At 38.9% G+C, this 22828-nt stretch overlaps 1 protein-coding gene across 1 annotated transcript; it reads left to right on the top strand.

Annotated features, from left to right (window-relative positions):
- The first annotated feature begins 205 nt into the window (after positions 1-205).
- On the top strand, positions 206-22591 carry CA1 (carbonic anhydrase 1). The gene is made up of 8 exons (XM_025200240.1): positions 206-229; positions 13662-13759; positions 14000-14197; positions 16016-16134; positions 18011-18106; positions 19818-19880; positions 20748-20903; positions 22369-22591. The coding sequence occupies exons 2-8, from the start codon at positions 13723-13725 to the stop codon at positions 22477-22479; spliced, it is 780 nt and encodes a 259-aa protein (XP_025056025.1). The 5' UTR covers positions 206-229; positions 13662-13722; the 3' UTR covers positions 22480-22591.
- Positions 22592-22828: the final 237 nt, after the last annotated feature.

Genomic DNA, 22828 nt, shown 5'->3' with positions numbered 1-22828 from the left:
CAGAATAAGGAAATGCTGGCTTATCTGGGCATACACAGAACTGGGCAGCAATACCAAGATCAAATCAAGCACCTCTAACAGGTGTATAGAAGACAAGGGACACCAAACAGATCCAGTAATGCTCAGCAATCTGCTCCATGGATATTCAGGGATTATTCTCCCAAGACCTGTTTGCCAGCAAAGCCACAGGTGCCAAAGAGGAAGAAGCAGAGAAACCAGTCTCACGCCAGTAAGTGCTGCCCTATTTGCTATAAATTTAAGGGAATCTTGCTGGGAAAGGGTGTGATTTCCTGGTGAATGACCAGGGAATTCACAGTTACAGGGACAGGAACAGGATGAGGGTGGGGAGGGGATTGGTGTGATCAAATTCAGTTAGGGGTTGAAGCAATGGACACTTTGCTCAGTGTCTTCTCTCCTTCTCTGCCTTTCAATTCATTCTGTATTTCCCTGGCCCCACAACTGTACCCCAGTGTGCCATAGTGGTGACCATCATGTACACACAGCACTGTTTTATCAATTCTAATTACAATTACATGGTGTCAGTGGCTGCTACATTAAATGTTTTTTTTCTAACGCGGTGTTATGATCCATAAAAAACACAACTTTCATGGATTACAGTTCTAGACTCATATAAAAATGTGACTGCCTGTGAACTATACAGTCCCTTCAATGAACAAAAATCTGTCATTGTTAATGTTACCAGAAATCAGTTTAATCCCTGCAGGTCTCTTTCCATGGAAGCTACCCTCAGGGAGGGGACAGCTGCTGCTTTTTGGCAAAGGTCCTACTGAGCATTCAGCATTTCTGTGGATGTAAGTCACTGATTCCCTTAATAGAAAGAAGTTGGACTTGTTCAGTTTTTTGCCCTCCCAACTGTCCTCCCTCTCCCGTGATTTTTCTGGGGTGACTGGGGTGGGGAAGGGAATTGAGAAGGAGTACAGCTATCAGTCTCATGGTACTTTCTCCAGCAACTTATCAATGTATCCCAGGTCTTTGTTCATTCCTGGGAGTTAATGCTTGCAAATCTGCCACACAGCAGAAACTCTGGTAAGTCATTTGGGTCACTTAGCAGGTTTTCTGCTTGTCCATGTAAGTTGTCTCCTCCTTTTGCTGTGCTGTCATGTTCTTAGAGCGCTTCTTCATAAGGTTGAAGAAACCCCTCCACTGGGTAAAAATGCCACTTCTCTTCTATTGAGGAATTTACAAAATGTTTATATCTTCATTGAACAGTAACAGGAAACCCAAGGTAGTAAAACAGGAATTCCATTCCAAAATGTGTACCATGGACAGTAAATCTGATACCCAATTCACGTTAGGGAACTTTTTTAATATATGTTTTAAAAATAATCTTCCACTGATAAAATTAAGATTTCTCTTGCTAAGATTTCACCCATAGACTCAGCTTGCAAATGATCAGTAGCTAGGGGTGAGTGGGGCATCAGCCCCAGGCACCAATTTAGACAGGGTGCCAGAATGGTGGTCCCCAGGGAGCCTGCTCTGTGACTGCAGCATGTGGAGTATGCCAGTCCAGCGTTAAGCACTCCTTACCCTTCCTGCAAAGAGAAAAACTGGGAGAAACTGATGGAAAGAGAGACTATAGAAAGCAAGTGAGTATGACAAATTCTGCATGATACTGAACAGGTGCAAGGCCATTTTGAGCAGGCCCTTGTGCACAACTCTGTACAGGGCCAGGATCTGGTTATGGGCCTGACACAACTGTTGTACAACCCCACAACATATAGACAAGAAGAAAAGAAAAAATGGCCACTGCAAGCAGCAAATATCACCACACTATGGCTGTTGGATTTGTTATTGTTGTTGTCTTAGCTTTAAGCATGCACTTTGGTTTTCCAAATTGCACCTTATTCAATAGCTAAAGCAGAACACGTTTTTTTTGAGCGGTTAGCAGGTCCAGCTGTATTGTTCCCAAGTCTTTTCTTCTAAGTTTCTGTCAGCTTAATAAAACGCTGTCTGGGTTCAAGTACTTGTTGTCCACTCAACTATAAGAAAACAGAAAGCTGCAGCTATTCCAAAAAGGCTTGATGGAAGTGTAAATTAACAGGCTCCATGTCACCAGACAAACAAACACAGAGAAGCACACTTGTGCAATTATTCAATTCAGCAAACAAACAGACCTTCATCTAGTCCAAACCGTAAAGTTAATAAGGAACACCATACCCCACATAGGTTCTCAGTCCCCTGTGAAACAAAGCACTTCAAAGCAAAACAAGCATTTCAAATCTCTCATCAAATACCTCAGTCTGGTTCATGTTATTTTGCTAGACACAAAATGGCACATTCATTAGGAATCAGTAACTTATTAAAACTGCTATATGTGTTATGGACATAAGCACACATGGCATCCCTAAATTTCCTTGCTGTTACATTGCTTATGGAAGTATTTTCTGATTGTGCAAATCAGCTAACAAGTCCATCAGTGTGCAGGGTCCACTCTGAATAAAAATACTTGTCTCTTTCTTCACAGATATGCATGCACCATGCAGCACCATCTTGCCTTCCACCTTTCTGCACTCTATCACCTTTCTGCAAATGCTTACAGCATGACTGAAGTGTCTCTGCATTCACATGTTTCTCTTATTCAGCTATGGCAAGAAAGAATAGTTAGGGCCCTCCATAATCATAGGGAGAACCTGTATTCCATTGATGGCCATGTTACTGGGATAAAATAATGTCCCAGGTTACAAATGCCAGAACCCTGACATCATGCCCTTTGACAATTCCTCACTCACTGCTGTTCATGAACCTGTCTCTGTGGTCCTTCAAGGCTGGCTGAACCAGAAAGAATCCTCCTTGCAAGTACCATATGCACTAGCCTTTCAGTTGGTTAATCAATAGGCCCCACTAATGTGCATCATTAACAGCCTCCATGAAATTTGGAAACCCCAGTCACTGAAAGCCAGAAAGAATATCAGGCATGTGCTTGATGCTGACAACCCCACAATTCAACAAGTTCCAGAATGGGATTGTATACCTTTACCACCAGCTGCCCCGCAAGTGACTTGTCACCATCATATTGGTTAGCCAAGGGCCTGTGGCAATCAGAGTAGGCCATTTTCAAATGATGATAACAAGCTGCTCCTCTGTTGCTATAGGCTCAATCAATCATCTCTGGTGTCAGAGAGTTGGGCAAGCTCCTGACATAGGTTGCAAATGCGTGCTTTCTCATGTGGAAGTTCTGGAGCTACTGCTGGGCATTCCATGTTTGCAAAACGATATGATCCCATCATCCCATGCTTGCTGTCCTGCTTCAGTCAAATCTGTGTACACAAGATTGACAGGGATAGGAAGGCAAATCTCAGCATCCTTGGAACATTCCTCACTTCAGGCTATGGTTTGCAGGAAGAAAATTGATCACACAGATTATTTCAGAAACTGGAGCTTGAAATCATAGAACCATAATGTTCTCTGTCAGTCAGTGAAGTCACTATGATAGGAAAACCCAGTACTAAACCACAGGACGGTAGCAATGGCAGTAAAACATCTTGATAATTTTAATGCTTCCAAGCACAGAAACACGGGACCATTGAATCCCGTCCCTTGTAATTGCAGGCAACTATTTACTAGAAGGCTCCCCCAAATTCTCCCTCCTACACCACAGCCACAAGACAACCTATGAAAATTTTTAAAAATTACCTACCACATGCCACAGGTAAAGAAAAGGAGATGACAGCAATGCCTGTCCATTATTTTGGACTCCTATCCAGTACTGATTAGCATACCTAAACTACCTGGCCAGTGCCTTTTTCTGGCTAAGGACATCTAGCACAACAGCATGACTAACATCACATTTAGAACTTTAATTTCAAAAAAACAAAACTGTCATTTAAATACTGTCATTTACCTAGTTAGAGAGTAAAGGATAAATCTAAATGCAGATGTGCAGGAGGGACAATTCATGGTGTCTAAGATTATAAAAGCTGAACCAAGCTGAGGATGCAAAAAGGAAGGTAGATGAAAGGGCCAAAGGAGCCTGAACACAGTGTAGCAAACCCTTAGGGCCTTATTTTTCACTGGGCACATCTACACGTAACACTATGTCACCCTAGCAATGCACTAGGGTGACGTAGTGTCCGCGGGCAAAAACTGTGATGCCACAGCTACGTTGCCATAGCAATGCGCTCCCTCATTATAGCATGATGCTACAGGGATGTGGTGCCTAAAAATAACCGTGTGCAGCGTGCAGTATGGGCTGTTACTATGCTGTCTTTTAGTATTTCCAAAAGGAAGTACTAAATGATGGCGCAGTAACTACGGCGCCATGGCGGCACGTGTAGACTTGCCCACTCAGTCCTAATGCAAACAAGTTGCTGGTGCAATCAAATGGAGGCTGCTGGCATTTTGACTACATGAGAGCTGAGGATATGGTCCTTCAGGATACTAAGTGTTTCTGTTAAATTCTGAGCCTTCTCTACTCCTATTGAAACCAACACCCTTAAATGAGCTTGGGGAAGGAGTTTGGACTTTATCCTCTGGGCGGACACTGGTCATGGAGTAGAGAACCCCAGGGGCTGCCAGGTCCTTGTCTTGTGAGATGTGGGCATGTGCAGCAGGCAGGTATGTGGAAACAGAGAGATGATTTCACATTCTTGCTAAAATCCTGTGGGTACTTTCATAGGGAGTACTGAGAATGCCTGACTCCCTGAGAAATGGTATTGTGAGGTTGCTTTACCTGGCAGTGGAAACAATAAAAATAGGGACTGAACCACATGGGAGAGTGAGACCAACAGCTAAACCTTGGGGAGAGATTATAACATCTAATTAATGCAAAATAGGCTCTTTTATTGATTTTTGACCACAACTAATCTAAACTGAAGAGTTGTGTTTTCACATTTCAGATGATCCTTTGGGAGGATTGGCATTTCTCAGTTAAACCACAATTCGGTCTTAAACATAAGATTTATTTCTTTAGGGGTCAATTGTGCCTGTAGACATGACCTCATGTTGGGAATAATGCTGAAGGCATGCCCTGCTGGATCTTGTGGTTACATTGCTGCGTCTTCTGACAAAAGGGTTGTATTATATTAGCAACAAACTGGTATCTCATCTTCTGAAAATCATCAGAATAGCAGTAATGACTCAATCAAAGAAAGGAACATCCCCCTCCCTAACATACTTGAACAAAAGTATCCAATACTATCGTGATAATGGACAGTGAACCCACACCAGACAGCAGAAACTGAAAGCATATCACAAATGAGTATTTTAAATTGCTCATTAGTTAAGGAAATCAACCTCACAAACTACCAAAAACCTGTTTCCTTATACATTTCTATCTTTATTAATGAAAAGATAAAGCTAAAACCTCTGCCCTGACCAGTCCTCATTTTTGCAGTTCAAGTCTTTCTCTGTTAAGTGAAGTTGGAAATTTGAATACTGGGGAACTGACCCCCTCCAGTGGAGGATAGACATCAAACAGCAGAAATCATAACAAGAAAGCTTAAAGGAGAGCTAAAGAGAACAAACAACATCAAGACCATGAAATGTTTTCTTCACCTGAATAGAGAAAACAGACATTGGGACAGACATGCACAGTTCTCCAGTTTACAGTCTGTTAGTGAAGCTACATCATATGAAACACAGGAATAACTTTAAGAAATGAAGTAATCTATTTTACTTTGGTGTAGCTACTCACATATCTAAAAGTTATGCGCTAATGCACTTTGCTGCATTGGGGACATAGTTCAGGATCAGCTAGGAATATCAACATTTCTTGAAAACAAGCTTTCAAATTTAATGTTTAAAATAACTAAACTGTAGTTCTAAATTCACTAGCCATGTAGAAATTCTTGGTTTGGGAAAGGTCTTGGGATTTTGTTTTTAAAAAGTAACAGAAAATGCATTTATCCTCACAATGTGTACATGCATGTCTTAATTACAATCTTGCAAAATCTGCAAGCCATCATGCAATAATGTTTAAAGCTTTGCTAGCTGACACTTTGGGCCCTGAACACCAAATGTGTCAGGTCTTAATGCCTGATTACAGCACATAAGTGCAGGAGATAATCAATTATGTCTATTGAAATATAGATACCATGGGGTTCTCAATATAATTCTTACTTAGGAGTTTTAATATTTATCTTAATGACATGGAAATGGGAGCTAACATTTCAGACAGAACTTTCAATGTGTAAGCCAGATCTGTAGCACAATTTATCCTACAAGTCCTAGAGCTAAATAAATGAGGGGGTACAATGATAAGCAAGAGATTATTTTCTTAAAAGAGCTGCTCCAAAATATACTTCTTAGCTTTAAATGCTGCAGAGGCAAAGCTATGACAGGTGATGGAATCCCTTGCTGAATGGCTTAGTACTGATGTTGAACCAACACCTTTGGCTCCAAAAATGGGCAGGTTTTGTTTGTCTGGAGAAGGACGGGAGGCTGGAAAGGGAAGACTGTCCTGGGACACATAAACAAATGGAGGAAGTCTGGGATCCCTCCTGCCCTTGGGAAGGCAGAATCTGTCCCTACTACGCTTACTTGGCAGATGAACTGACACTGGAAAATAAGTGGCAAGGCTAAAATACACACAAGTGCAGCCCCTTTTAACCAAATGCAGGAGAGTGACGTCAGGGGTGTGTGAAATTTAAAAGGGATGCCGGGACGCTGAAGAGGGAAGGATGACTCCAACCACAGGGAGTAAAGGATGGACCCCGGGGGTCAGGTTGAGGGACAATACTTACTGGTGCTGGCGCAGAGACACTGGTGGGCAAATGCCAGAGCAGTAGGGTCAGCAGATGACACTGGACAAAGATGGCTTGTAGGAGCTTCCTGGGCCGCTGATGGCACAAGACTTTCCAGATGTGCGAGACAAAAGGAAACTGAATGTGGCAGTTTTAGGAAGAAACTGTAAGAAGTAATAAGCTAAACTCTGGATATGGCGCGAAACATGACCGAGGTGTTGAGAACCCTGACTGGGGAAGACTATAACTGGTAAGTGGCAGTAGCCCTTGGGTAAAGAAATAATTCAATTAAGGAGATAGGGTTGTTTCCACATTATGAGCTATAACAGCATGAGAAGGCACTCCTGAAGAGACAGAGATGCTAAGGAGGGAAAATCGCCAGGTGGTTGAGTGTGACCAGTGATTTTTTGGCTTACAACAGCCTGGATTATAGTGAAGAGACCCCAGGACACTGCAGGCAGGGCCCAAGAAGCTATCTTGCAAAGAGGAATCCCAGAAAGAGGAAGATTGGTAAAAGGATACTGACTCCTCATTGTGCGTTGCTGATTTGGTTTGCTATTATGAGTGATATCAACTCTTTACTTTAAGTTACTACCTTCAAGTTACGACCTTAGTAAATGCAGGGAACAAGATGCAGAGATTGGTAATTGTCCGTAACTGAGCATCTAGGTCCAGAGAGCAAACATCTAGGTCCAGAGAGCAAACAAGATCCTCACAAGCCCTAACTAAAAGATCTGTTGACCAACCAGTGCTGTTAAGACCTGAGGGTGAAGATAGACACAGTGTAGGGGATGGTGGAACCGCATACTTAGATCCCAACATCAGGACTGCAGACCTAAGGCAGTCTTCCCCAGTATATTTTTCCAACAATTAATACATCAAGGCATGGCAAGAGAGGGTGAGACAACCTGCCCACACAGGAGAACTCCCTATTCCTGTTACCCAGATATTAACCTACTTAGTCATTTCACTGAGGGTTTTCCCTCACAAGCCCTCAGGCATCAGGCCTCTGGCTCTTCAAATGTAGTCTAACTCAAGGGTCCCTTTCCTCCCTCCTAGTCACTTTACATCACTTCATATGTTTGGGGCTGGAATAAAGGTTGAATGTTTCAAACAAACAAAAGCCAGTTGGAATGAAACCGAGTCTGCCCTGTTAACAATCCTGTGCCAGCTCCCCAGCATTTATCTGCTTCAATCTTGGAATGAAGTAGAAACATTTCATAGCACAAAATGCAGTGTTGAGGTGGGAAGAGACTGCACCATTTGTAATTTCTATGACAACACGCTGGAGAAACAAGCCCGGCAGATTTCATTTCTAGCATGCTCTGATTCAAAGGCAGGCTTAGGCATATTTGGATTGTAACAGAACTCTAGAAGAGATACTGTTGGCATAAGAAAGGAAATAAAGGTAGCAATTTAAAATATTAAATATTTATGTTAAATTGCTTGTGAGCAATATTGAGACCTTGGTTTGGTATGAAAGACCCATGTGGCCATTCATTATCACTCCAGAAATAATAGGAAACATTGTGTGGGCCCTTATTTGCTTCCACTTGGATTGCATTAATTCCTTATAGCTCATCACATTTCTTCACATTTATGTACAAAGTATTGGACTGTTTGCCTTTGCAACATTGCAAAAAATAAACAGTACTAATATGAGTTTTAGTCCAGCACAAAAAGATTCAAATGGCCAATCAGCTACAAAGAGCAGAAGCACTGGCACTGCCCTTACAAACTGCACTGAATTCCAAAAGTTATTTCTATGTGTTGACTAACAGCGATTCTTAGATTACTATTGCCAGGCTGCAAACTAACAGATTTTGAACAAGCTCCAGTGAAAGAAGAAAAGTACTGACAAGCAAGCCACAGTTTGTGTTTCTGCCTACCTTCCTTTTATTTAATCAATGCACCCATACAGATTCCCTCTTTAAATATGATATTAAAATATATTTTCATTTCACCTGTTATGCAAAGATTTAATTTATGGGGGGAGATGGGGAGAATTATTCTGCAGATGTCATGAATTTCTTGCCCTTTTATCCTACTCCCCTCCCCTTTTCTTCTGTTAGTCCCTTTGATTACATGGAGGAGGCCCAGGCAAATAAGAAGTCTAAAACAAAGTTATATGACTTCCACGACTTATCACCAACCAATTGAGCTCAAAATGTGAAAAACTGGAATGAAAATTTGCCATTCAACATTTCTGAAGACATCTTAATCTCTCGAGTAGTTTTTATGCAAGATCTAACCAAATACATATATGGGAAATATACATGCAAACATATCTATATAAAATTAGATGTTGTACAGCTGCCCACATTCCACAGATATTTCAGGGCAGGGAAAATAAACATACTACAATTAAATGACACTCTTTGGAAATATTTCACTTAAGTAGACAGCAGAGGGCAGAGTTTGCTTCTGAAAACTTTCAGATCACTCCTTTCTAATTTGCCTCATAATATCTAAAACTAGCACAGGATTTACCATGCTGAATATCACCATTTATTCTTCATATCCAATCTCTAGTCTCCAGGAGTGTCCAGTGCCTGTCTTCTGAGGAAGATTAAAATCTGTGCTAACCTAAATATCTAGGGGTATGTATGGAGAGAAATACCCTTCCTTACCCACTACAACAAGCACTTGCACACCAAAGCATGAGATGAGGCCACACACTGACATTAAATTTTATGCCTTTCTCCCGGTACAAAAAAAGAGAGCATCGCCATTCATGGGCTTTCCTGCAGAAGAAAAATAGCTGTTTCACAAGACAGTTCTAACTCTTCCAATCAGAAAAATCTTTCTGCTCTTGTACTAACATGAATGGCTGTATGCTTCTCTTGGGTGCTGAGGACACCCAATATCATCCATAGTTCTCTGTTCTCCTTCCCTTTCTCCAAGGGAGCCCAGGGGCAAACTGTCAGAAAGTCTTGTGGGAACTGTACCTCCTGTTCTACCAATCAACTGATTGGTGGGACAAGAGGGGCCACTCTTCTGCAGTAGGAATCCTCCCACAGTCCCAGGAGGGGTCGCAACACTGAAGAAGACTTCTTGCCATGTGCAGTCCTCTGGTTCAACCCAGAGGAGTGGTAGCAAGGGAGGCAGTTGTGCCTGGGGCTGGAGCTCCCCCAGAGCCCTGGGAGCAGTTCAACCCCAGAAGAATGCCCCCCTCCCCGCCCCCCCCATCAGCTGATGGGTGGGATGGGCAGAGGGATCATTCTTCTCCAGTAAAGCCAATAGGTAGCGTCTCAGAACATGATGCAGGATCTGGCCCTATATACATTTTCAGTGTCTGGTTTTCTATTGAAATCATTAGAAACCAATTAGTTTCTATAGTTTTTAAAAGTTTAACAAGAGTATTAAAGTTTAACAAGAGTATTAAAAATGTTCTATGACACTACAAATGTGTAAGCCTTGCTTGCTTCCCTTCTGCATCAGTCATATCAGCCTACTGACAGTGATTAAGGACTTTTAGTTATACTGTGTTGTTTCTCTAAGGTTAATAAGATCTACATATGGTAAACCAGGGACAAAGCTGAACCAGGTGGGACTGAGGCCAACTCAGCCACCCACACCACGAATGTCTGAAAACTAAAATTAACTCCTCCACCTAAAAAAACACCAAGATCATGAAACGGTTATGATTTCAAGCCAATCTTCTAGCAACATGGTATTATTTTTGTTTGCTTGAGCCTTTAGGTTGCTCTTCCTTCTGATTTTCAAGCGTTCTCTGATGACAAGAAACTTAGCCCTTTTATTTTTTACTGCAAGCTGAAAGTCCCAGCAGCTGAGAGTTTTATAAAAATACTAAATAATGCAAGACTCATGATAAAATTACAAGAGCTGGCAGGACTAGTAGAGTCATAGTTAAAATGTGAAGTTCGGTACAGGGAGAGAGGTGTCAACAGGAACAACATGAGGAATATGAACCAGCCATTTTAGGTTTCAGCAAGCAAAACAGTTGTCTTGTCAGTCAAGACTGGTCCATAGCTTTTTAAATGGAAGTCCTAGGATTACTTCAAAGGTTGGCAGATGAGACACTAAAAGGTCATAGCTCTGAAATCTGGCTGTCCTGCCAAAGGGATATTTTTTTCTGGGTTGGTGCCATGCTCACCTCGCAGAGAAAAAATAGTTTTCATAGCCAGAAAACTGTCATCAATTATCTGATGTAATAAAAGATACTGTAACATACTTTTCCAGATTATATTCCTCTTGTATCATTCAAATAGGGAAGGATTTATGTTTCTTTGGGGCGTTATTCTTTATCTTTTGTTTGTTTCAATTATGTATTAAAGCATTACACAATATTAGGACAATTTATTGTCCTGATATTCTGTTTGAGCAGAAGGCCTATTACATGAATTAATTCAATACAAATGAGAAGCTCTGAACTCCTTGTGGAACAATATTATCAATGTTGGTGTTTTGCTTTTTTCACTGGTTTATGTCACGCAGATTTCAACACCAATGCTATGGCTAGAATGGAAATAAAGAAACTTTTTCTGAGTTATTTTAAGGGAATACTATTGACACTAGAGCTGTTCAAGAGCTCAAATAATGCTGTGGAAAGTTCCAAATCTCTGAAAAAGAGATTTTCTTTTGACACAAAATTGACACAACAAGTGGAATTTCATTGTTTCCCATGGAAGAGAAAGTCTACTGAACATTTGTTATGAAAAACCAAAACATTTCATTTAAGGAATTTAACATCAGAATGAGCCTGTGAGCCTATGTCCTGAGGCTTGAGCTCAGCTAAAGATCTCAGAACTTCTATGCTCCTGGCTCCCCATTAGCACAAACGGACTGCCAGGGAACTGGAAGTATGAAGATGAGGATGCCAGTCTCTTGGCCCTGCAGCTGAGAGCATGAAAGACCTGAGAATCCCAGCATGAACTGTTGTTTTCAGAGCTGCCAGGCTTTCTGCTGCAGTGTTATAGCACATACGGCAAGAAGCTGGGACAACTAAGGCTGCCAGTCCCAACCTCAAGAAGGTTTCTTAAGGCTTGCATGCTCTTTTTTGATCTTGTGTGTCAAAAAGATCCTGACAGGCAGTTATAGCCAATTCTTCCAAGGTTTTCCAAGCTGGCAGGGTCTACACTCCTTTTCAAGGAGTCTAAAAGGCTGAAGGGTCCTTTGTTTTCAGGGCTTTGGGATGCCCCAGTAAGGTAGCTAAAGCTGGTGTTCCCAAGCTTTCAGATTCTGTGACAGGTAGTCTGATATTCCTGGTGGCCCTGACCTTGGAGCAACCTTCCTTGCCAGGGTCTCTTGAGGGGCCCCTCATCTAAGTAAGAAATTCTGTGGTAGGGCAAAAAATTAATCTTCTCTCGGTTGCCTGCTGAGTGAGTGGACAGGAAGTCAGTTGGGTAAATGCCTTTATTCTGGTAGAAGTTTCACTGATATTGTTCTGAAACTGAAATATTTCGGTTTCCACAAATCAGTTTTTTTCTGGTGAATATTTGTTTTGTTTGGAAATTGTCGACCAGACCCAAGACATGTATCGCAATATGCTGTACATTTACAGGAATCAACATGACAAATTCCAAAGGATAAGAAATGACGGCAACATGGCAGTATCTTAAATTCCTTTCTTCAGCTGCATATGTCTGTGTGATGCTGATAGCAATTTACTACCAAGAAAAAAATGTCAGAAATAACAGGAAAATGTAAACAGGTTTACATTTTTGCAACTCAGGATGACAGGGCAGTGTTTAAATAGCATGTATTGAACCTTAATTTATATTGAAATAATTATTGGCTTGATTTCCTATTTTCAATTAAAGTAGATACATACAGAGATATTAGCAAAAATATTGAATTTTATTGCAGATTTTGGAAAGTGCAAGGTCTTATAAATGGAGTCCTACTACTAAGCATTTAAAGACCTGTTTTTTCAGTTTTTACCCAAGGAAAATCCCATTGATATAGCAGGATCAGGCCAACACACATTGTTATGGGGAGCGGAGAGGATATCATCATACTTAATGCACCTGAAATTACTGGAAAATAGTGATATAGGACCTTTTCAGGACAGTACTTAAACACATACTTAACTTTAATCATGTGCTTAAATGTGGTCCCAAATAGAGATATATTCATGATTAGGGGCTGGAATGCCTAGATTAATGCCCTAGATAAATATCTATAGGTTATTGTTAAAAACTATTTGTAATATAAGATATTGCCTCCTGCAGAAAAAAAAATTCATGGATCTCTGAGGATCTGTTTGTGGAGTCTGCCCCCGACCCACTTTATGCTGCTGTGGAAGACTGAAGTTAGTATTGCTCCCAGGAAAATCTGTCTCAAACCTTATACATTCTCCTGAGTCTGCAGACCCTGAGACCTGTATATTTGGAACTGAATTATTTCGAAGAACACTGCTGTTAAAAATATTAAGCCTGTATTTGAAATGGTCATTAACAAATTTATCCTAAAAAATTAAGTTTCTGTTATTTATTTTAAAAAATACTAAAGCTAGAGTTCTTAAATATGAGTGCTCACAATTAGGCTCATGCATCCATATTTAAAATACCTGAATAAGTGACCTAGATTTTCAAAAGTTTTGAGCATCCACTGAATTCAATGCAAGTTGCAAATTGCACTGTCATACTTAAAAGCAGATTTTAGTTCTGGATGTTTATGGTTGTGGTAAACATAACCTTTGTCAACATTTGAACAAATAAAAGATTTCAGTTTTAAAAGTCCTATCCAACTTTACAACTATTTAATTCACTATACTCAGCAAATCACAATTCAAATAATACAATTGCAACTTCTTTTTTTCCTTTTTACAATCATTTCTTTTTATTATGGCTTCTCATATCATTCTGAGATCTCATGACAGCAATAAAGGCCTCTTAAAAATATATTGTCGTGTCTATCATGTGGTCATATCTATAAATCCCTAGACTGTTTATGGCAGAAATTCAGCAGTAAGGTGAAGCACTGATCTCATTGCAGAATCGCCTATTATCAGAACCACCAAATTGTGAAGAAAACAAGATCTCACAAGCAAAAGACCATGGCAACTCTGAACTGGGGTTATGAGGGCAGCAATGGTAAGGATAAGTTTCCTTAACAGCAAATTTATTATACTGGCAGAGGTTTTCTTTTCTTTTACATAAAAGGAGATACGAGAGATTTGTCTAGCTGTGCAAAATTCTATATGTGACAATTTAAAATGATTTAATTTATTACTTACACCTGCCATACCCAGGGATGATGTCATAATTCAGTATTAACACACAGGAACTAAAGTGGAAGGTAAAAACTAAATACATGTATTTATGTTTGTCTAGGACCTGACCAATGGCACAAATTATACCCTATTGCCAGTGGAGATCATCAGTCTCCTATTGATATCAAAACCAAAGGAGTAAACAAAGACCCATCTCTAGGGCGTCTCCAGATCACTTGGAATTCAGGCACATGTAAAGAAATCATCAATGTTGGACACTCCTTCCATGTGAATTTTGAAGACAAGGATAATCAATCAGGTTAATGAAGTTTTGTTTTTTCATTAATTCCCATTGAAAACAAAGGTAAATGGATCAGAGGTGTAACTGGGTAGTTCCATGCTCTGGGCAGCAGAGGCATAACAGGATACGCTGCTGCTGCAGGGTTAATGTGGAAGCTGATGCCAAAGCTGACATTCTGCAGCAAAAAAAGGAGACAGAAGGGTTAACTTACTCTCAGCACCAGTGGTTTGTTCTGGGAGTGAACTTCTGGCTGTCACCCAGTAGTGAAATAGATTTTCAGAAGCATAAATATCCATTCAAGTGTGTCAATTTTGTATGTTATAACATGCAGTACTGTCACTTTATACATCTTGGAGGATCTCAAATATTTCAATTTAAAATTATGATTAATTGGCAAGTGTTTCATTTTTAAAGGCAGGCACGTTTCTTTGGGTAGATGTGATATCTTTTATTAGACCAAGTGAGTAGTTGGAAACAAGTTCTTTGCAAGCTTTCGGGAGCAATCACCCTTCTTCTCCCCCTTGCAATCACCCACCCTCTCCTTGGAGTCTCAGAACAGCAAAGACTCCCTACGCCTGACGAAGGGTAATTGCACCCAAAAGCTTGCTAAGAACTTTTTTCCAACTATTCAGTTGGTCTAATGAAAGATATCACATCTACCCAAAGAACCTTGCCTGCCCATGTCCTTAGACCAACACGGCTACAACCAAAAACCCATTTTTAAAGAGAGTGTTATAGTGGTGCTGCCGCCATGACGGTCCAGGAATTGTGAGAGAGGCAAGGATTTCTTAGGGTGGTGTCTTCTTATTAGTCCAACTGCATAGTTGGGATAGAGTTAGACAAACTTTTGAATGCAAGACGAATGTCTTGCATTTGAAAGCTTGTTTAACTCTATTCCAACGCTGCAGTGTGCCCAATAAAAGATATCACCCTAAAAAATCCTTAGGTCTCCCATTTTTACAGGAAAATACAAGCTTTCCCATTTAGCCTGGGAGTTTTCAGGTGGTAAAATATCTATGATTGCTGCTGTTTTCTGGTCAATTACCTATCAGTTGTTATCTACCATTATATAAATTAAGGATTTTTTGTTGCTTTGAAAGGAAGACTCCATTTGCTGGTTTTGATTTAAAATATGTGCCTTGCTTGAATCATTCAGGCATGTGATTCTTAACATCATGTGTATGCATATGCAAATCCATATCAGCCAGACTTAGTATTATACCTTTGCATATTAGTAATTAGAGCATCACTTCTGGTGACCTACATCATCAGTTACAATGACATTTAGACTCACCTGCAAAATCTTACCAGAATAAAAGCAAGACTCAGAGAATATCTTCGACACACAATTGTCTTTTGTTGCACAGAAAGGCAATTTCAAGATCAACTCTTGTCTTGTTTCACACATCCTCCAGTGATGAAATACCTCCCATGCTAAGAAGGAATGGACTCAATGATCTAATAAGACCTTTCCATCTTTTCTACTGGGATCCTAGTTCTGTATTTAAAAAACTGCTGCTACAAAGTATTCTTCTTTCCTTTTGTTTTCTCTTTTTCTCTCCAAATATAATTTCTGTTTACAATTATTTGATGTAATTTTTTTAGCTGAATCTGGGCAGAATACTGATTTATTGTAATTAAATTCAGGAATACATATCAGAAATTTTTCATTTCTAAGGTTTTAACAATACAAAATTCTTTATGATGAAAATTGTGGTTTGAAATTATCTATAAATAGTTCCAATATAGCAATGTTTAGCAGAGAAGTGTTTGCATGTTGCAATTACTTTACTGCATTTGGATTTGATTATAACAAGTTATTTTATGTGTTTGCAGTGGTGACTGGTGGACCCTTGACTGGAAGCTACAGGCTGCGTCAGTTTCATTTTCACTGGGGCCCAGTTGATGATCGTGGTTCTGAGCACGCAGTGGACGGAGCCAAATATGCATCAGAGGTAGAGTCAATGAAAGAAAAGTCAAGGTCATACTTTCAAAGACTGAGTAATCAATTTCACCCTCAGAACAAACCACAATGCAAATATGCATGCCAAATTCTATGTAAAATCTGCATCTTTATTTATTGCTCATGTAAATGCATCCATTTGTGCAAGGAATAACCTGTGCCTTTTGTACATATTTTGCAACATAAGTTAGGACTTGAGACCAATCTCTACAATTTGGGTGCCTAAATTTAGACCATATAAATCTATATTTAAGTGCCTAAAAACAGTTGATTGCTGAAAACACACAAGTATAGACATTTAGTCTTGAGTAGTCCCACAATGTCAATGAGGCTACCTACATGAGCAAAGTTAGTCATACACATAGCTGTTTACAGAATCAAACTCTAATCTGGCAGGTTATTAGAGGGTCTGATCACCCACAGCTCCACTAAAATTGAGACCTGTATATTGTGCTTTTTCTCTTCTCCTAGGAGAGAGAAAAGAAAATCAGAAGAAAATAGGGAAAGAAAGGGTTTATAAAAAGATGCAGTTAATAGGGCTTTTAAGTGCTGTCAGATATATTATCTTCAGTTAACGGAATTCATAAAGAAATAAAGGCTGCTCCTAAGCTGACTGCTTGCAGTTGCTTTCCAGTGTCTTATGAACATGACAAAAACAAATCAATGTAACTATCTTTAGCTACTATTTATATTTTAGAAACATTATTGCATGTGAATCTAATGATACAAACTGGTGTATCTGTTTGCAGGTTAGGCATTGCCTCACAGAATCAACAGAGTCGTCTTTTCCAATTTTGTTTGGAAATGCAAAATTTTCCACTGTTGCTGGTATAGAGCTATCTCATTTTATGCAGACAAGATATGAAAGGGGGTGTCCCTTTAGAATTCCTGCTATAACTAGATAACACACTTGGATTGTGTTTGAGGGAAACACAAGTAAAATCTTTATTATAGATTGGTTTTTTTTCCTCCTTTAAACCACAATCTTTTAAACAGATGGTGTGTAGTATGATCATTTCCATGCTTTGTCCCTTATTGATCTATAATTTTCATTTTTTAAAAGTTGTCATCTTTCAATAAAATATTCTATACCATTTATATGTGGTATATATACTACAACTTTATATTTAAATAGTGGCTAAGGAATTTCTAAATTTTTTATTGAGTGAGCACCTCCTGTGTGTTTAATAGATGCATGTATGAAAATAGTGTTTGCAGAGATAAAGCTTAAAGAAAAATTGCACTTATGGCATCCACAACAGCCAGTTAATGGAATGATTAGATCACAGGTTTTCAACCTCATTAGACTCAAGGCACCTCTCAGAAAGTGCCTGCTCTTAGTTTCCACTCAACTTTTGACCACAAGAAATATACTAGAGCAATTCTTCTGCTACAAAGAACGCAGGTAGCCAACAACAAGGCAAAATGCTTTTAACAGTGTAGATTCATATTGAAAACATCTGGGTTTCTCATGTTTGCACACCTAACAATGCTAACCTTGCACGGTACCCCATGGCACCCTTGAAAGTATCTCAAGGCAGCTGAGAACCCCACAGCACCCTGATTGAGAATCACTGGCTTAGATAAATACCCACTCTATTTGTAAGTTATAGTTTCTCCCAAATTTGCTTTCAGGAAAATTGTGCAGCTTTGCATCTTACAATATTAGCCATCAGGCCTGTCATTGACAGTTCCTGGGCAAACCACATGCTAAAGTCAGTAAGGCACCAGAATGGTTCGGCAGTTTGTAAGTAAATTGCCAGTTGCAGGACTGGGGGCTAAGAATGCATCTATGGTATCTGGGCTTTGGACAATATTTATCTGTAAGAGAAACTGAAAAAATATACTTCTGTCAATTGTTTTTTTAGCTTCATCTGGTCCACTGGAATTCAGATAAATATTCAAGCATAGCTGAGGCTTCAGATAAGCCAGATGGTTTGGCAATTGTCACTGTTTTTCTGAAGGTGAGTTACACGGCATACAGAAGACACTTTTCCTCTCTTCCCTCCGCCCCTCCTTTAAAAATTTGCTTTATTCCCCATCTTATCAAAATACTAAGATCTGTTCAAAGAGAACTAGAGAAGTAGCACCTACTTGAACTGAGACATGCTCCTTCTGACTATCCCTGAACATGTCTGTCGTCTAATCTTTGTCCATGTCACTGCATTTGTTTTTCCCCAAAAACCTATCCACACAAAACCCCTTAAACACATGCTTACTGGTATTATGTTTTGAACCCCTGGTTGGTTGTTAAAAATAGTTTAAAAAGTCATGTCATGGGCAAACACATTGTATCAGGCTGTGTTGGATCAAATACAAATTTATTTTGCTGAACACTTGGGAAGACTGCTTCTGATTTTATGTCTGAACCTTTGATCTGTTCCCCATCACCATTGTTTTACTGCAGCTATAACTACCTAGCTCTAGTTTTTATAGAGACAGGTAGTTAGCCATGTTAGCCATGTTAGTCAGAGGTCAGACAGAAGGCAGGGAAGAGGTTCACCTTATGAACTAGCTAAATCAGAGCTATATAAGCTTCTGTTACTCATGAAACCTTATGCATCTCTGATTCAATTAGTCTATAAGGTGCACCTCTACCCTACCTCCTGCCTACAGTATTCGCCATAAGGTTATTTCGATATGTATTTCTATAAAATGTTCTCTTCCAATCAGTGGGATGGTATTGTGGAATTGATGCCTGTAACTAAAATTAAACTTAAGAAAATCATAAATAAGCTAAAAAGGAAAAAAAATACAAGAGGCTGAACAATAAAGAGAGTTTAAGGGAAAAAGTATGTTCTTTGCCTGAGGAACAAAATGAGGCATCAGAAGACATGAGTTCTGCTCATATTTTTTATATGACCTTAGGCAAATTACTTGTACTCAACTGCTGATAGTTCATCTGCATGTAGAAAGTGTGTAATAAGGTACAGATAGGCTAATATTAACAAATGCTGGGAACATTCACTCACATTTTACCTTAGTCATATCTTCACTTGTTTTCACACAGCTTTGCGTGACCAACTTCTGCTGTTATGAACTGCAGCAAACGTAACTTTCAAGGTCACATTTACAAGTATTACTGGAATACACCTGTGAAAAACTTGTGCACAACAATTCATGTGAGAAGTATAAAAATAATACCATGTGACAAAATCTGGCCCTCACAAAAAAATTAACATAGTACAAATGCTGAATATCCAATAATAATATACGGATTCATAATCAGTCCATATCATAGGATTACAGAGAAGTAGGGCCAGAAGGTACCTCAAGAAGTCATCTAGTTCGACCCTCAGCTAGTTAAACCGAATGGGTAAAAACATGTCACTGTATGCCTTCAAAGAAAGAATATGTTAGAGGAAACTGATTTTCCTGCAGAGTAAGAGAATATACATGTCAGATAAATGATCAATTATAGCCAAATTCTTCCACTATTACTTGCATTAAGAAGAACTTTACTCTGCTAAGTAGTACCATTGATTTCAGTGTGACTATTTGCAGGGTAAATATTTCTTTCTTAAGCTAAATTTTCTCTAAGTGGGGTTGTAGGGCTAAACCAAATAATATTTGTGAAGCATATTCAGATCCTTATCTGGGAGGTGCTATGTTAGGACAAAATAAGTGTTAAACATTTATGATTTAACATTTTTATTGCTATTTTGATTTTTACAGGTTGGTCCCCCCAATGAAAAACTACAGGAAATTGTAAAGGCTTTAGGTGCAGTAAAGACCAAGGTAAATATCATTATTGCATGGTCACAGTGGACCATGGTCATAGTGAGAGGCTGGGGTAGAATCTAGCAAGTCCTCTCTAGAAGCAGAGGGGTATTGCCTACTTTAGCAGTTCATTCAGGACCAATATGATCTCCTAAATCTAGGAGTTGATACTTGCATCATGACCTTTTAAAAGTTTTCAGAAAACTAATTTACAGTATCAGAGCTCAATCCTGCAACGTACCAAAGGCTTGCTACAAAATGATAAGAGTACTGAATCCAGACAAGACAGATGATGGTGGTGGGCAGAACACCTGATTGGGACACCTATCTTTTACTTTTCAGCTCCTCTACATATCCATCCATCTGAAGTTTAGGTCTAGCAGTCATCACCAGAATATCCAAGCACTGATTGGACTAAATTTTGCCTCAACTCTTTAGTTTAATTGAAGACATATACACTCTCCAAATGCTTAGTGAGCATTTGGAGAGCTCACCAAATGCTTAAGTAAATTTAGAATATGAATTTTTGTATTATACACAAGACTTAAATCCCACAGGATTTGCAAAAGGTGGTAGGTCTGATCTTGCAAGGAATGAAAAACCTTGAGCCTGAATCCACAAAGTATTTGAGACTATGTGCTGTTTTATTAACTTCAATAGGGTTTCAAAGGCTTAAATTATATGCTTGTGTGCTTTGCTAGATGAAAACTATAGATTCAGAACCTGTATGATGAAGCCTATAAGAGAATACTAATATATTCAAATGAATCTTACTTTATTCTGACTTAGAAAGATAAATAAATTATGGAAGTAAGGCTGAATAAGTAAAATCTTATTGTGGACATTTTATCTATCTTTCTCATTAAATTAAATGCATCTTTTTAGGGAAAACAAGCTCCATTCACTAATTTTGACCCGTCAACCCTACTTCCTAAATCCATGGATTACTGGACCTACAATGGCTCTCTGACTCATCCTCCCCTTTATGAGAGTGTTATCTGGATTATCTTTAAGGAACCTATTACCATCAGCTCAGAGCAGGTATAGTACTATGAAGTAAACAAAATATTTCTTCGTACAGAAACTGAAAGACAGTATCATTTTATTATTTATGGTGTCCATCTTATTTTCAGCATAAAACCATGAAAGATTGCCTATATCAAGCACTAAATAGCATTTGATGGATCATTAAAGCTTTGATTCAGCAAAGACATGATGAGACTACTAATGTCCTTAAGGTCACACACATTTTAGGTTTTCTGAAGCATCAGATATTTTAAAACGTCCAACAGAGACAGCCTGAAATAACCAACCAATTGCCTTTTTCTGCCAGTCCAATTTTCTTATCTCAGTTCCCATAAAACTTTATGTCTTTCAAAACTAAAGTCACTCGTCCAGCCTTCATTTACTCAAGCAGGTGGACTTTGCAGCCTGCCCTAAGGTTACTGGATTCAGGCTATTTCAGATTGAAGTGGGAAATAAACGCCACTGTGAAGAGGTCCTCTGAGAGAAATGCCTGCCATAATTCTACTGATAAAAAAGTCATATGAAAAGATCTTGAATTGAAGGATGTTATATTAAAATATAATAAACCTCTGTGTAAATTGTTCTGTAAATCTTTTTGAAACAGTGAGATCCTTTATTATAGGATTTCTAATCTACCCTATAGAAGTTTATAACCAGGCTAAAACACTCCATTAATTTTTATGTAGTAGTTTAAGGATGTTATGTTGAAGGATGCCTATCAGTCTCTATTTTATTTTATAGGGCTAGGGAAAATATCATCCAAGTACGGTATTTTCCACCGCTGTCCTAAATTTTGGCATAGACTCTTTTCTGCTTCTGAATTGGCATCTGTCATTCTAGAGGTGGTTGTATCTCAGTATGTACACCAGTTTGTACAGTGCTCTTGGATCTTTTAAAATAAAAAGTACTGCATCTCTACAATATAATTGACCATCAAGAACCTTAACATTTATTTAAGGGATTATAAACTGTCCATTAATGTGTCTAATCAACAGCATTTAGGAACAAACAAGCATTTTAAATAAATTTTTTTAAAGCCAAATTAGGATTAAAATAGTTCTCTTGGAAGTTAAGTTTTACAGCATGAAAGACTTTCTATGATTTAACTAAAAATTAGCCATGTTTTAAAAATAAGACATTACAGTGTGCTTGCTGCCTGAGGAGGAATGAATGAAAACTTACTTTGTTTCTAAATGTTTTGCTAGACTGTTTGCTGGACAGCAATCGTCTTGCTGGGCAACCAACAGCTGATAAAGATTATTGCAATTGCTAGTGACAAAGGTGATAATATATAATAAATTGCCATATCATCATAATATGATCAGTAAACACATGTCCTGATTCAACACTGCTTAATACCAATTTTATGCAGACATTATACTATTAAGTGTGAAACCGGCCTAGGAAATACCATTTTTTTTCTTTCTAACCTACCATATTTAAGTTTGAAGTCAAACGTGTCTTTTTTCCCTCCTTTTAGCTGGCCCAGTTCCGGAGCATCCTATCTTCTGCTGAAGGTGAAACACCTTGTCCCATCTTGACCAATCATCGACTTTGTCAGCCACTGAAGGGCAGAGTAGTGAGAACCTAAAGACAGACAGTCAAGATGACTGACCAGGAGTGAAGCCATTTTATCCAAAGCAAAGTTCCTAAACATAACACCATGTAACAGTTCACAGGAATCAGGAAAAAATAAATTTGCTTTTAAGCTGCACTACTCAACCTGCCATGTGCTATTATCATTTCATTGTGCCAGTATGCTGATGTTTTACCAAAATGAATGTATGCGCCTCATGCATTATGGATCAAATACTTTTCAATCTGTGGATTTTAGCTGCTAGCATTTTAAAATATTTTTGCAATAATCTTAACATTTTTATTAAATTGGTTAAGTAGTCAGGTGTCAGGGTGGTGAGCAGCCACATAAAATAAAAACATGT

Source organism: Alligator sinensis, unplaced genomic scaffold, assembly GCF_000455745.1.
Source record: "Alligator sinensis unplaced genomic scaffold, ASM45574v1 scaffold717_1, whole genome shotgun sequence".
Taxonomy (NCBI): Eukaryota; Metazoa; Chordata; order Crocodylia; family Alligatoridae; genus Alligator; species Alligator sinensis.
Note: the sequence above shows the minus strand (reverse complement) of the source record. Positions and strands in the feature narration are given on the sequence as shown.

Bases quoted from the DNA above. Each gene is read 5' to 3' on its own strand.
- CA1 (XM_025200240.1), top strand. From the start codon at position 13,723: ATGGCAACTCTGAACTGGGGTTATGAGGGCAGCAATG. The intron at 14,198-16,015 runs GTTAATGAAGTT...ATGTGTTTGCAG, and splicing joins AGACAAGGATAATCAATCAG to TGGTGACTGGTGGACCCTTG. The intron at 19,881-20,747 runs GTAAATATCATT...GCATCTTTTTAG, and splicing joins TAGGTGCAGTAAAGACCAAG to GGAAAACAAGCTCCATTCAC.